The following is an 11639-nucleotide window of genomic DNA, read 5'->3' as shown; positions in this document are numbered from 1 at the left end:
GTTTACCACCCTCCTCCTTCCAAACCCGGAGAGAAAACAGCCACGGGAAGGAGCAGGAGGACAGGATGGATGCTGTCCTCCTGCTCCTTCCCGGGGCTCTCAGGGCTGAGTTAAGAGGGAGTTTGGAAATGCTGCTGCTCCCCATCTCTGGGATGGGGCTGAGGGATCTCCCACGTGCTGCCAGCTGGGTTTGAGGTTTCTCCCAACCATCCTGGATGGTGCTGAGTTCACTGGGGGCTCCCTGAAAGTCCTCTGGAACTGCCCATCAGTCACCTCCCCTGGCCTGGCCAAGGAAAGGAGCAGCCTGTCAGTGACAGTGCAATGGGGGCAGCAAACAGGAACTGCTGGGTTCATGCACTTCCATCACTGTTTGGTTTTGGGTGGGTTTTTTGGGAGGTGGTGGCACCCAGCTTTTCCACACCTCTGTGGGTCTGACAGTGCTGCCAGCCTTTCAAATATCAAAATTTGGGCTCTGAGGAACCAAGAAATTGGCTGAACATCACAGAGGTTTAACAAAAACAATTTGATGTTTCCCATAAAAATAAAAGCATTTTGATGGATTTTTTTTTTTTTCTGAGCATTAGGACTTTGGATTGATAGAATTAGTTTTCTCTCTTTATAGAATTATGAGGCTTGGCCATGAAGCCCTGCTGAAGGCCCTAAGTATTATGAGTCTCCTGATAAAAGTCACAAGACTCAGCAAACAGTGCTGCCAGGCTTTTGGCAGGGAGCAGGTATCCTGCAGAGAGGATATTTCAGCAGAGCAGGTTGGGAATAGGGAATGTGGCTCCTGAAGTCTGGCCCCAGCAGCCACTTACTGTCATTAATGGTGTGTCTGTGCCAGGCAGGAGGGCAGGATCCTGACAGGATCAGCAATTAATCCCATCTGCATGGGGCAGATATTTAATCACTCAGAGGCAGCAAGGGTAGTGGTGGGAGATAAGAGCCACAGGCTTCCTGGTGTCCCCTGAGCCTCCTTAGATTGTCCCTGCCTTGGGAACAAGTCTGTAACCTGAAGCTGACTCTCCCTTATGCCCCAGTGGATTGCTCCTTTTCCCTTGAGCTCAGCCTGAGTTCTGAGGTGAGTTTTGGGGTGAGTTTTGGGGTGTAAGCTCCCACTGGAACCCATTTTCTTGTGCTTGGCAGCCAGCAGTCACCAGCTGCAGAGCACAATGGACATGTTTTTTTCCCCCATGTCTGGGGAAAGTGTCTCAGGGCTCCTGTGAGGTCCTGCCCTGCCGGGCAGGTGGGGTTTGGAGACATCTTTGCCACGCTCAGCTGGCAGCAGAATGAAGAGAGGGTGTCTGACAAAAGCAAGAAGGGTTTTTCAGGAGGTGGATAACCTGGCCCTGAGCCAGGCAAAGGACTGGCAGAGGGGCACACACAAGAGCTGCCAGGTCATGGGCAGGGCTGGGTGCCCTCATCTCCATCCACAGGGCAAGACACGTTGTCAGATTTCCTCGTATTCCCTCAGGAGTCCAGGTCATCCAGGGCACACTGCAGCCCCTCCCTGAGGAGCTCCAATCCCAGGATAACCATACCTGCTGGGAAGCAGCTGAGCAGAATTCCATGGTGCTGACAGACAGACTTGCCCAGGGACTAAGCACAGCTGAAGGTCTGCAGGGGTATGAATAAGCAAATGAAAACTTAGTTTACTTTCTGGAGAGATGGAGTTATTTTCTGTTGAACACAACAATAAGTATTTCCTGATTGGGGATTTGAGTTTATCTTCCTTTCCAGCTGTTTCATGGGCTTAGAAAAATTATACTAAATGACATTTTAAAGCTCCACTGCTGCACTTGAGGGCAAAGGAGAACTTTGGTATCTGCTTATCTGGGTGGTGCATGGCTGTGAGTGTGGTCCAGCCTGGAAATCCAAGTCCTCCCACAAGCAAGGGAGCTGGCCCCATTCAGAGATGCCAAAGCAAATTAAAACAAAAGTGGGTGCTGAGCATTTTTGCAAACCAGATGTCTCAAACAACCTCTTGGCCGTAGAAGCCTGCGACCTGTAGGCTGTTTGAAATCTTGAAATCTTGGTTTTCTCCTCTCGGCCTCGTTTTCCCGCCTTTGTAAACCACTGCTAATAATACATCCTCACCCACGGAGGAGGTCGCTGAGAATTCATTAGCTGGTATTTGTAAAGCACTTTGAAAATGCAAAGCCAGTGCATTATTCCTACTCTTCTGGATGCTTTCCATGTTATTAAAATCAGGATTTCAGAACGGCTTATCTGGGATCAAAACAGCATCCCAAACTTGAAAGGAAGCAAGACTGTTAAACCATCAACTGTCGCCTCCCCCTCCAGCCAGATGTTAAGCCCTAAAGAACTGAAGTGGCACAAGGAATTACTTTCCCAAGTTCCCCCAGCTGGGCTGACAGGCCTTGATCAATGGTTTTCTCCACGGTGAGGGCTATGCAGATGGTCTGCCCAGAGCAAGGTTTCTGTGCAGTACAAAGGGAAGTCAAACACCATTTCTAATTCAGCTTGTAGCATGGCACACTTCCTTTATCCTGAGCCTGAATGCCCTGAATGGGAGAGCGGTGTGGGAAACTGGAGGGAACTCCACACTCACCACGGCTGTGGGGCTCTGAGACACCCCTGTCCTCAAACCACATCTGCCTGTGACAGGCAGGGGGGGAAAGGAGTGACAGATTGAAAAACCAGATTATAAAACCTGCATGGAGGGAAAGTAAACCACGAGGAAAAAGGAAAAAAAAAAAAGGGAAGGAAGCTGTGAAGGCAGACAGAAATTGCACCAGCCAAGCAGCAGGATAGGGAAGGACAGGGAGGAAATATAGGGAAGGGTTGGGAGGAAATGTAAGGAAGGGTTAGGAGAAAAAAAAAAAAGGGAAGGAAGCTGTGAAGGCAGACAGAAATTGCACCAGCCAAGCAGCAGGATAGGGAAGGACAGGGAGGAAGTGTAGGGAAGGGTCAGGAGGAAATGTAGGGAAGGGTTAGGAGGAAAAGCAGGGAAGGGCTGGGAGGAAATGACATGGAAAGGAGCTGCAGAGCAGAGTCTTGCTCACCCACCATTCAGGCCACAGCCAATTGTCCCACTGGAGGTGGCAGAGGTGGGTCAGATTGCACTGAAAATTCTGAGCCACATCCCCTGTTTGCCTCTTTAAATCCCCAATCTGTTTATTATGTCCCAGAAAACGCAGCAACTCCTGTGGATCATGATGGTATTGTGAGACTTTTGTATGGCTCATGTGGAGCTATGAGAGCTGAGAAAACTCAGTCAAGTTTTATACCATCAATACCAGGTGGAGAAAAGAAATGGGAAACAACAGATCTGATTATTGTTTTGATATTTGGCAGGAGAAAATTCAAATTTTGATTAGGTTTTGATACATTCTGAGGTAGGCGTGGAGGTAATTTGTATTTAAAGTTTACAGAGATCAGGAAATAGCTCCAGAGGTACGACATCAGAAGAGCAAATCTTGGACTCCAAATTCTCTGTTGGCTTCAGTGTGGATCCCAGTAAGGCCTTTGGGATTGGACCCATTTTATTTTCCACCTCAGGATGCTCTGCAGGACTCAGCACTGGCTAAAAATCCCACATTTTGCTCTCTTTCCTGTCCCCAGTTCATCCCTGCCCCTGCTCCCCTTTCTGTGTTAGTAATGACTAACACAGGGCTGGGGAAGTTTGCCTGCTCCGGAGTGTCCCACACCATTCCTTAACCACATTCCCTCCTGCCACAAAGGAAGTGTGCCCGACTACAAACCACATTAGCAACGGTGCTTGGCTCTGCTTTGTGTTCAGTGGGAAACCCTGCTCCCAAAAGGCCATCTGGGCAGCCTGGGCTGGGAGGGAAGCAGTGGGAGCAGGGAGCATCTCTCCAGACCTGGGAAAGCAGCAGCATCCTCAAGGTTTTCTAAAGGGCTAACATCTGGCAGGGATTCTGGGGCAAGGCTGTTGTTGATGCCCTGTTTCAAACATCCAGATGCAGTATTTTGGGATCCTAATGAGTTTTCTGTCCAGCAGTGTGTGTGTTTGGAGTAGGAGAGGTGTAATTCCAAATTCATTCTTCTTAGTGTAAAGTCCACAGAGTCTGCAAACTTTATAATAGGGAGAGATTTTTGTTACCACTTTCTTTAGGATTTCCAGCCAAAGCAGAGTATCTGTTTTTGGTTATTGAGCATCTAATTTGAATAACTCTTCCAACTAGGTCAGTAATTGACTAATTTTTCCCCTCAGAGCTTGTGCAACCAAAGAGAAAAGAAAAAGCTGTCTTAAATACATGTTTGTATTTCCAATTCCTTAAAATTTGTGTGTGACACAGAGCAAGGATGTAGGAACCTCAGTGGGTTTCCCACCCAGGGGAGATTTTGCTATGTTTACCTCCCAATAATACATGGAATATTGTAATTCTTATCACATCCACAGAGGCTTCCAGCCTCTCCAGACAAAATGGAATGCCATAGAAGATTATTTTGCATTCAGACTCCTCAGGTGCAGTCTCTGGGTCAGTTTGGATGCTGGTGGAGAGGAAATTCTGAGCACTGACCCCTTGACTGTGCCAAGAGCAAGGAGGGTGAGGTTGACATGACTGTTCCCAATTAATGTAGTTTTTATCTGGGTGTTGAGTGGAGAATCATAGGAAAGCAGCAAGAGGGAAGCAGCAATTGTCTCTAGCAAAACTTCCCTGCCCATCACAGGACTGGCACTTTTTCTTCTTCCTGTGCTCAATTAATGAGCTGGAGAAACAAGTCCCAGCTCCGGAGTTTCTGTTTCAGGGAATGTCCCCGAGAGGGATGCACAGATTGGTTTCAGAGGTGGCATTACATGGGCTCAGAGATAATCCACAGGCTTTGAGGAGAACATGTGAAACGGTGTCACAAAAGCTTTCCCACAACCTGACATAAAAGAGCCTGAGCTCAACAGCTGCTGCTCTGTGCCGAGAGAAGGGAGCCCATTCAGGGCAGCACAATAGGGATGGAAAAGCAGAGCCTGGAAGAGGTCACTGGAGCCTTACCTGCTGCACCAATAATGAGTGAGGGAGAAACGTGTCCCTGTGCCCTGGGTGTGTGTGTGCACATTAAAGGCCCTGTGTGACCCCACACACACGTTAATGTAAAGGTGAACACACCTACACATGTGTTAATGTGAGTACAACTGGTATTTACTCACTACAGTAAGAGCTCCACAAACATAAGCGCTGACATTCCTTGGTGGATAAATTGCTGGCAGGTCTGGTTCTGGTTTTCCAGCAGGAATCCCTGGCTGTGTTTTTATCAGACTGTCAGCTCAGGCACCTCCTGAGCAGAGGCTGTGCATCAAGGACAGCAACTGGCACAGGGGAGAATAATGAGGAATCAGGAATTTGATTTCTGATACATTTATGAGGATATAAATCTCTTCTGCACCCAGTTTTCCTTTGTTTATAGACCAAGTGAAAATAGAGTGAAATGTGTTTTGGGGATGAAGTAAGAGGCAGCACGTGATACTGAACTGATTCTGAAACAATCCCAAGACCCTTCTCCACAAGTGTTTGTCTTGCAGGTGTCTGGAAACGGAAACATAAAGCACTAATGAGAGTTTTCTAAAGGGCTGCATAAGGTTCTGAGGGAAGGGAATGTTAGGAATATTAATCCACAAACATCAGAGGTTTATGTCCAAAAAGGAGACAGAGGAGTCCTTTTACTTTATTCCAATAAAGGGAGAGGCCATGGGGCATTCCCCTGGGGTCTCTCAAATTTTTGGAGGACCCAGCCTCCTTTTTATCCCAATTTCCCAGCCACATTTCCCTTCTCTCCTTCCCCATTGGCTGAAGTACTTGAGAGGTACAGACTCCCTGATAGGCCTGATACCAAAGATTTCCCTCTAATGCATAACACATATAATACATGCTAACATAGCACATATAATATTCATTTTAATATTTGCCAAAAGCCAATCATAAAACACGCATTTTAACATAACACATATAACACATTATATAATATTCATTTTAATATTTGCGAAAAGCCAATCACAAAATAGGCATTTTAACATAACACATATAACACATTCTAATATAACACATGTAATATTCATTTTAATATTCGCAAAAAGCCAATCATTAAATACGCATTTTAACATAACACATTATAACAATATAACAGATTCTAACATAACACATATTATATTCATTTTAATATTTGCCAAAAGCACATATAACACATTATATAATATTAATTTTAATATTTGGGAAAAGCCAGTCATAAAATACACATTTTAACATAACACATATAACACATTCTACATATAACATTAATTTTAATATTGGCCAAAACCCAATCATAAAATACTCATTTTAACATAACACATGTAACACATTCTAACATATAACATTAATTTTAATATTTGGTAAAAGCCAATCATAAACCACACATTTTAACATAACACATATAACACATTCTAACATAACACATATAACATTAATTTTAATATTTGCGAAAAGCCCATAATAAAATACGCATTTTAACATAACACATTTAACACATTTTAATATAACACATATAATATTCATTTTAATATTTGCCAAAAGCACATATAACACATTATATAATATTTATTTCAATGTTTGGGAAAAGCCAATCATAAACCACGCATTTTAACATAACACATATAACACATTCTAACATAACACATGTGACATTGATTTTAATATTTGCGAAAAGCCAATCATAAAATAGGCATTTTAACATAACACATATAACACATTCTAGCATATAACGTTAATTTTAATATTTGCGAAAAACCAATCATAAAATAGGCTTTTTAACATAACACATATAACACATTCTAGCATATAACGTTAATTTTAATATTTGCGAAAAACCAATCATAAAATAGGCTTTTTAACATAACACATATAACACATTCTAGCATATAACGTTAATTTTAATATTTGGGAAAAGCCAATAATTTTTCACAGCCAGGGGCTGCTGGCGTGTGCCCTGCTCCTGCTGCAGCGTGTGCCTGGGCGCGCTGCTGGAGCATCCTTCCCGCCATGGGCAGCTGACCTCCTCCTGCCTCCTCCTCCTCCTCCTCCTCCTTCCTCCCGCCTGTGAACCCCGGGTTCCCCCCGGAATGCTATTGATCCCGGGCATTAGTCAGCAGCCTTTCCCGTGGCAGGGCAGCTCTTTCCCAGCTCCTGACACGTAACTCTGATGCCAGCCTTGCAGGGAGCGCGCACTCCCCACCTGCTCCTCCGGGAGAAGGTCATTATCCGCCGGCTATTCAGTGCCACTGGAGCATGCAGGAATAGCTGCTTCTCCCATTGTGCTGCCCGTGGCCAGGATTGGCTGGAGAGTGTGGGAAACACCAGCGAGCCGCAGACCCACACGCTCTCGCCCAGCTCGGGTGGTATAAATATCGGCTGCAGGCAGCTTCCAGCAACACGCTTCTCCTGGATTCCACCCCCGCACCTCTCTGCTCAGGACGGATGGCTCCCAGCGCTGTTTTCTTGGAGCCCGACAACCTGCTGACAGCAAAGGAGAAAAACAAAGTAAGTGCAGGCACAGCGGAGTTTATACCAGCTGAGACCTTGCCTCGCTCCGCTGAGGAGCAGTGCTGGGTGACAAACAGCCCTGCGGAGTGTCAGGGAGAGCATCCTTTAATAACAGGTCTCTTCTCCTTTGCTTTTTACAGCTGAGGAAGCCGGTGGTGGAGAAAATGCGCCGGGACCGGATTAACAGCAGCATCGAGCAGCTGAAGCTGCTCCTGGAGAAGGAGTTCCAGAGGCACCAGCCCAACTCCAAGCTGGAGAAAGCCGACATCCTGGAGATGACTGTCAGCTACCTGAAGCAGCAGAGCCAGCTGCAGATGAAGAGTAAGTGTTGAGTTTTCTTTCAGTCTCTGTTTTACTGCAAATCTGTGACTGTTGTATGAATCTCGAGCCATGGACAGCTGTTCTAAACTATTCTTCCTTCCCTCTCCCTCTTTTCTTCCCTTCTCCAGCTGCAGGACCCTTCCACAAAAGCTCCCAGTTTGACTTCAGAGAGGGCTATTCCAGGTGTTTGCAAGAAGCTTTCTATTTCCTCTCTCTCCACAAAGTCCGAACTGAAACGCAGACCAAACTTTTAAGCCACTTCCAGAAGAGCCAGTCAGCTGCTCCAGAGGTCTCCTTCTCCCCTGGGAACGCTGGTGCCCTGAAACAAGTGTCTCCAAAGGCCAGCAGCCCTCTCTGGAGGCCCTGGTAGTCAGGGGAGTCCTCACTGCACGGACCTGTGACAGTCCAGAGGAAGGACCTGACTGCATCTGATAGTCCAGCTCTGATCCTCTCTCCCGTAGGGAATTTTATTTCCCCCCCACCGTGTTTTATTTATGTATGAGAGAATGCCATGCTTTTGACTTTTTTGGGATCCCCTGGCAAAAGCTGAGTGTTGAAGCTGTGTAGGCACTGGTGCAGTGCTGCCCAGGCAGGGGCAACACCTTCAGAATGAAGGAGGGTGTTTGTAAATGTTAAATGTTGTGATGGACAGGACTTGCTGTAGGAGATTTTCTCTAATATTCCCTGTAAGAGCCATCAGCTTTGCTCTGGCTGGACTGACAACTCTGGTTAGCTCAGTCACACCGTGAGGATAAATTTATTCCCTTTGGTTCATGCACACTTGGTTAAAGTATTTCCCTCTGTTTGCTTATCAGCTGTGCAGCATCGAGAATGGGTTTGGTTTTGGTTTGGATTTCTCCCCCATGGCCCTTTCATAGTCCTGTATATACAGTGTGAGGGATGACCAGGAGTTAGGAAACTATGTGGAATATTTCTACTATTTGATGCTTTTTTCAATTTAGAAAAAGAGTATGTTATTGCTTTATGTTAAAGAAAAGTAGTAGGTAACAGGCTTGATTTGTCAATGTTATACATTTTGGGTGTAAGCTATGCTTTTTTTAGCATTTTCATTATAATAATGATTTTTTATCTGTATTGAGTGGTTGAATTCCTGGTGGATGATGTTTCTCCCAATGCTGGGACTGCCCTATGGCTCACCTGCATACTGTGTATGCATCTCTGTGTGTGTAGAGAACAATAAAATGCATTTGTGTGCAACTTCTGTGTGGGTCTCTCCATCTGAAGGATGTGCAGCCACTTGCATCCCTGAGAAAGTTTTAATTCTGAAGAAATGGATTTTTCATAAAGCTCAAGGAACTCCCGTTCATGTTTACTCTGTATATTCCTGTGAATCCCACCACGTGAGTCACCCCAAATCTCAAGGAGTGCTCCTGTCACACAGATTCCTGCAGAATCCTGCTGAGCATTTCCTCAGTCACTGCCCCTCCTGTCCCAAAATCCCCCACCTGGGCAGCAATGCCCTGCACCTGCCCAGAACCTATTTCCACACCATTTGTTCACAAACTTAGCCCCCTAAGCCGAGTTTTAAGGGGTGGGTTTGGTCCCAAAATCCTCACCTGGGCAGCAATGCCCTGCACCTGCCCAGAACCTGACTATTTCCACAAACTGAGCTCCCTAAGCCGAGTTTTGAGGGGTGGGTTTTTGCCAGGTTTAGAGGGGCTTGTACTATAATTTTAGGGCTTGGTTTGCCAGGTTTTGAGGGGTGGGTTGTGTTAGGATGAGAGGGGTTTGTACCAGGATTTGAGGGCTTGGTTTTCTGGGCTTTGAGGGGTGGGTTTGTGCCATGTTTAGAGGGGCTTGTACTAGAACTTGAAGGCTTGGTTTGCCAGGTTTTGAGGGGTGGGTTTGTGTCACATTTAGTGGGGTTTGTACCAGGATTTAAGGGCTTGGTTTGCCAGGTTTTGAGGGGTGGGTTTGTGTCAGGTTTTGCTGGGTTTTTACCAGGACTTGAGAGCTTGGTTTGCCAGGTTTTGAGGGGTGGGTTTGTGCCAGGCTTTGAGGGGTTGGCTTGCCAGGATTTGAGGGCTTTGTCAGGTTTTGAGGGGTTTTCTCACATCACACCTGAGGAGCAGCACTCTTCCCCAGCTCCACCTCTGACAGCAATCATGGAAATCCTTGTCTCTGTGGTTCTGCTGGCTGGTGCAGCTGCCCTCACAAATATCTGGCAAATGAGGAAAATTTATGTGCCCCACAAGTATGAAGAACATCACTGTAAAGGGGTAGTTTTGTAATAACATCCTGAATAATGGTCTTAGCTCTTCAGCTGAAAATTCCCCTCACTGCTCGTTGGTGGGGCTGTTTCCTTTCCTTTGCAGCAGTGCAGGAGTCAGCATCTTTTTGGGTAATACATTAAAATCTGATTTGAGAGTGACCCAGCAGTGATTCTTGCTCTTAAGAGAGCAGTAGAAGCCTGGCTGTTAGAGTGGCGTAGTGGTTTTGGTTCGCCAAATTAAGATTTCCCCAATTTTGAGATTTCTCAACCAAAGAATAGGATTTGCTGATAAAAGCTGATAAAAGCTGACTGTTCAAACTCTGTATTTTCCTTTAACATGTCATAAAGCATGAACAGCACGGGCAGGTTTTGATGCTAACAAGGAGAAAGGGGATCAAAAACTGCTCCTGTGCAGGAACTTGGTGCCTACCCCAAAGAAACCAGGTCTGAATTTGGGCATTGTTTGAGCTGTGACACACAATGGGGATGGTTAAAAAACCCAGTCACAACTTCTTTTTTTTTTTTTTTTTTTTTTTCCCTCTAAATCATCATGAAGAGAAAGGCAGCTTGAAAATGAAAAGGAGGGTTTGCAAAGGAGTTAATGAAATAGCCCAGTGGCATCTTGTGGAGCATCAAAGTCGGCAATAGCTGAGTGATCAAGGCACTGGGGGTGTCACAGGGGCTGCAAACTCTTCCCTTTTACATCCCCTTCAGGAGCACTGGGCTGTGTGGAATGCCTGGACTTTTCTTCTTGCCCCATGGACAGTTGACATTTGGTATGCATTAATTATTCTGCTGTTGCTTGTTGGTGGAAAAAAAAACTGGCTTTTTTTTCCCTTAATTTTAAATATTCTGCATAATACACAATGCAGTTTCCAAATGCATTTTTGTACAGATTTTTCAGTTTTTAGGAGAAAAGGAGATATTGCTGGGAAAAGGAATTGTGCACAGCAAGAGCCATGGATCTTTTAGTAAAGAAAGTTAATATCCTCTGTGTCCACTGTGTCTAAAAATAAAGTTTTTCCTGAGGAAAACACATTCTCTTTGTGGAAGAACTTTCCTGATACCTGCAGAAGGGAAAACTCTGAGTTATGTGGCTTTTGGCTGTATCTTAAGGAAACGGATTATTCTGGAAGAGCATCCCTGTGAATGTTTTTAAGCAAGAATTTGCTGAGGATAGAAATGCTTTAGTTACCAAAATTGTCTATAAAATGAAATGTGAAAGAATCTGGAGAGGCACAGAGAAGGCCCTGAATGGGTGTGCTGGGACATCTGGGAGGTGACATCCACATGACCACAAGGAATGGAAAAAATGGGAAATGTTGGCTTTTTTATTAAGGAAAATATTATAGACAATTTCTTAATTTTATATATACTTTTTTTTTTTTTTTTTTTTTTTTTTTTTTTTTTTTTTTTTTTTTTTTTTTTTTACTGCGTTAGTTTTTTCAGCAGAATTAGTTCTGGGTGTTTTTGCAGAGCAAGGTGACATTTTAGAAACTGTGGTTTACAGGATGGGTTGTGCAAAACCACAGCTGCTGTAGGGGATCTGGGAGCTCTGCACAGCCAGGGAGAGAGGTGCAGCATCAACC

General features: G+C 45.1%; 1 protein-coding gene across 6 annotated transcripts; it reads left to right on the top strand.

Moving 5' to 3' along the window:
* Positions 1-979: 979 nt before the first annotated feature.
* On the top strand, positions 980-9035 carry LOC121344087 (transcription factor HES-5-like). 6 transcript variants are annotated; one of them, XM_041419780.1, is made up of 5 exons: positions 998-1081; positions 1475-1625; positions 7163-7493; positions 7637-7817; positions 7946-9035. In XM_041419780.1, the coding sequence occupies exons 3-5, from the start codon at positions 7431-7433 to the stop codon at positions 8185-8187; spliced, it is 486 nt and encodes a 161-aa protein (XP_041275714.1). In that variant the 5' UTR covers positions 998-1081; positions 1475-1625; positions 7163-7430; the 3' UTR covers positions 8188-9035. The 6 variants fall into 6 exon arrangements, with proteins under 6 accessions (XP_041275715.1, XP_041275714.1, XP_041275713.1 ...); XM_041419781.1 differs by lacking the exon at positions 1475-1625 and having other exon boundaries at positions 980-1081; XM_041419779.1 differs by having other exon boundaries at positions 1004-1615.
* The last annotated feature ends 2604 nt before the right edge of the window (positions 9036-11639 follow it).

Source organism: Onychostruthus taczanowskii, unplaced genomic scaffold (assembly GCF_017590055.1).
Source record: "Onychostruthus taczanowskii isolate IOZ18803 unplaced genomic scaffold, ASM1759005v1 scaffold61, whole genome shotgun sequence".
NCBI lineage: Eukaryota > Metazoa > Chordata > Aves > Passeriformes > Passeridae > Onychostruthus > Onychostruthus taczanowskii.
Note: the sequence above shows the minus strand (reverse complement) of the source record. Positions and strands in the feature narration are given on the sequence as shown.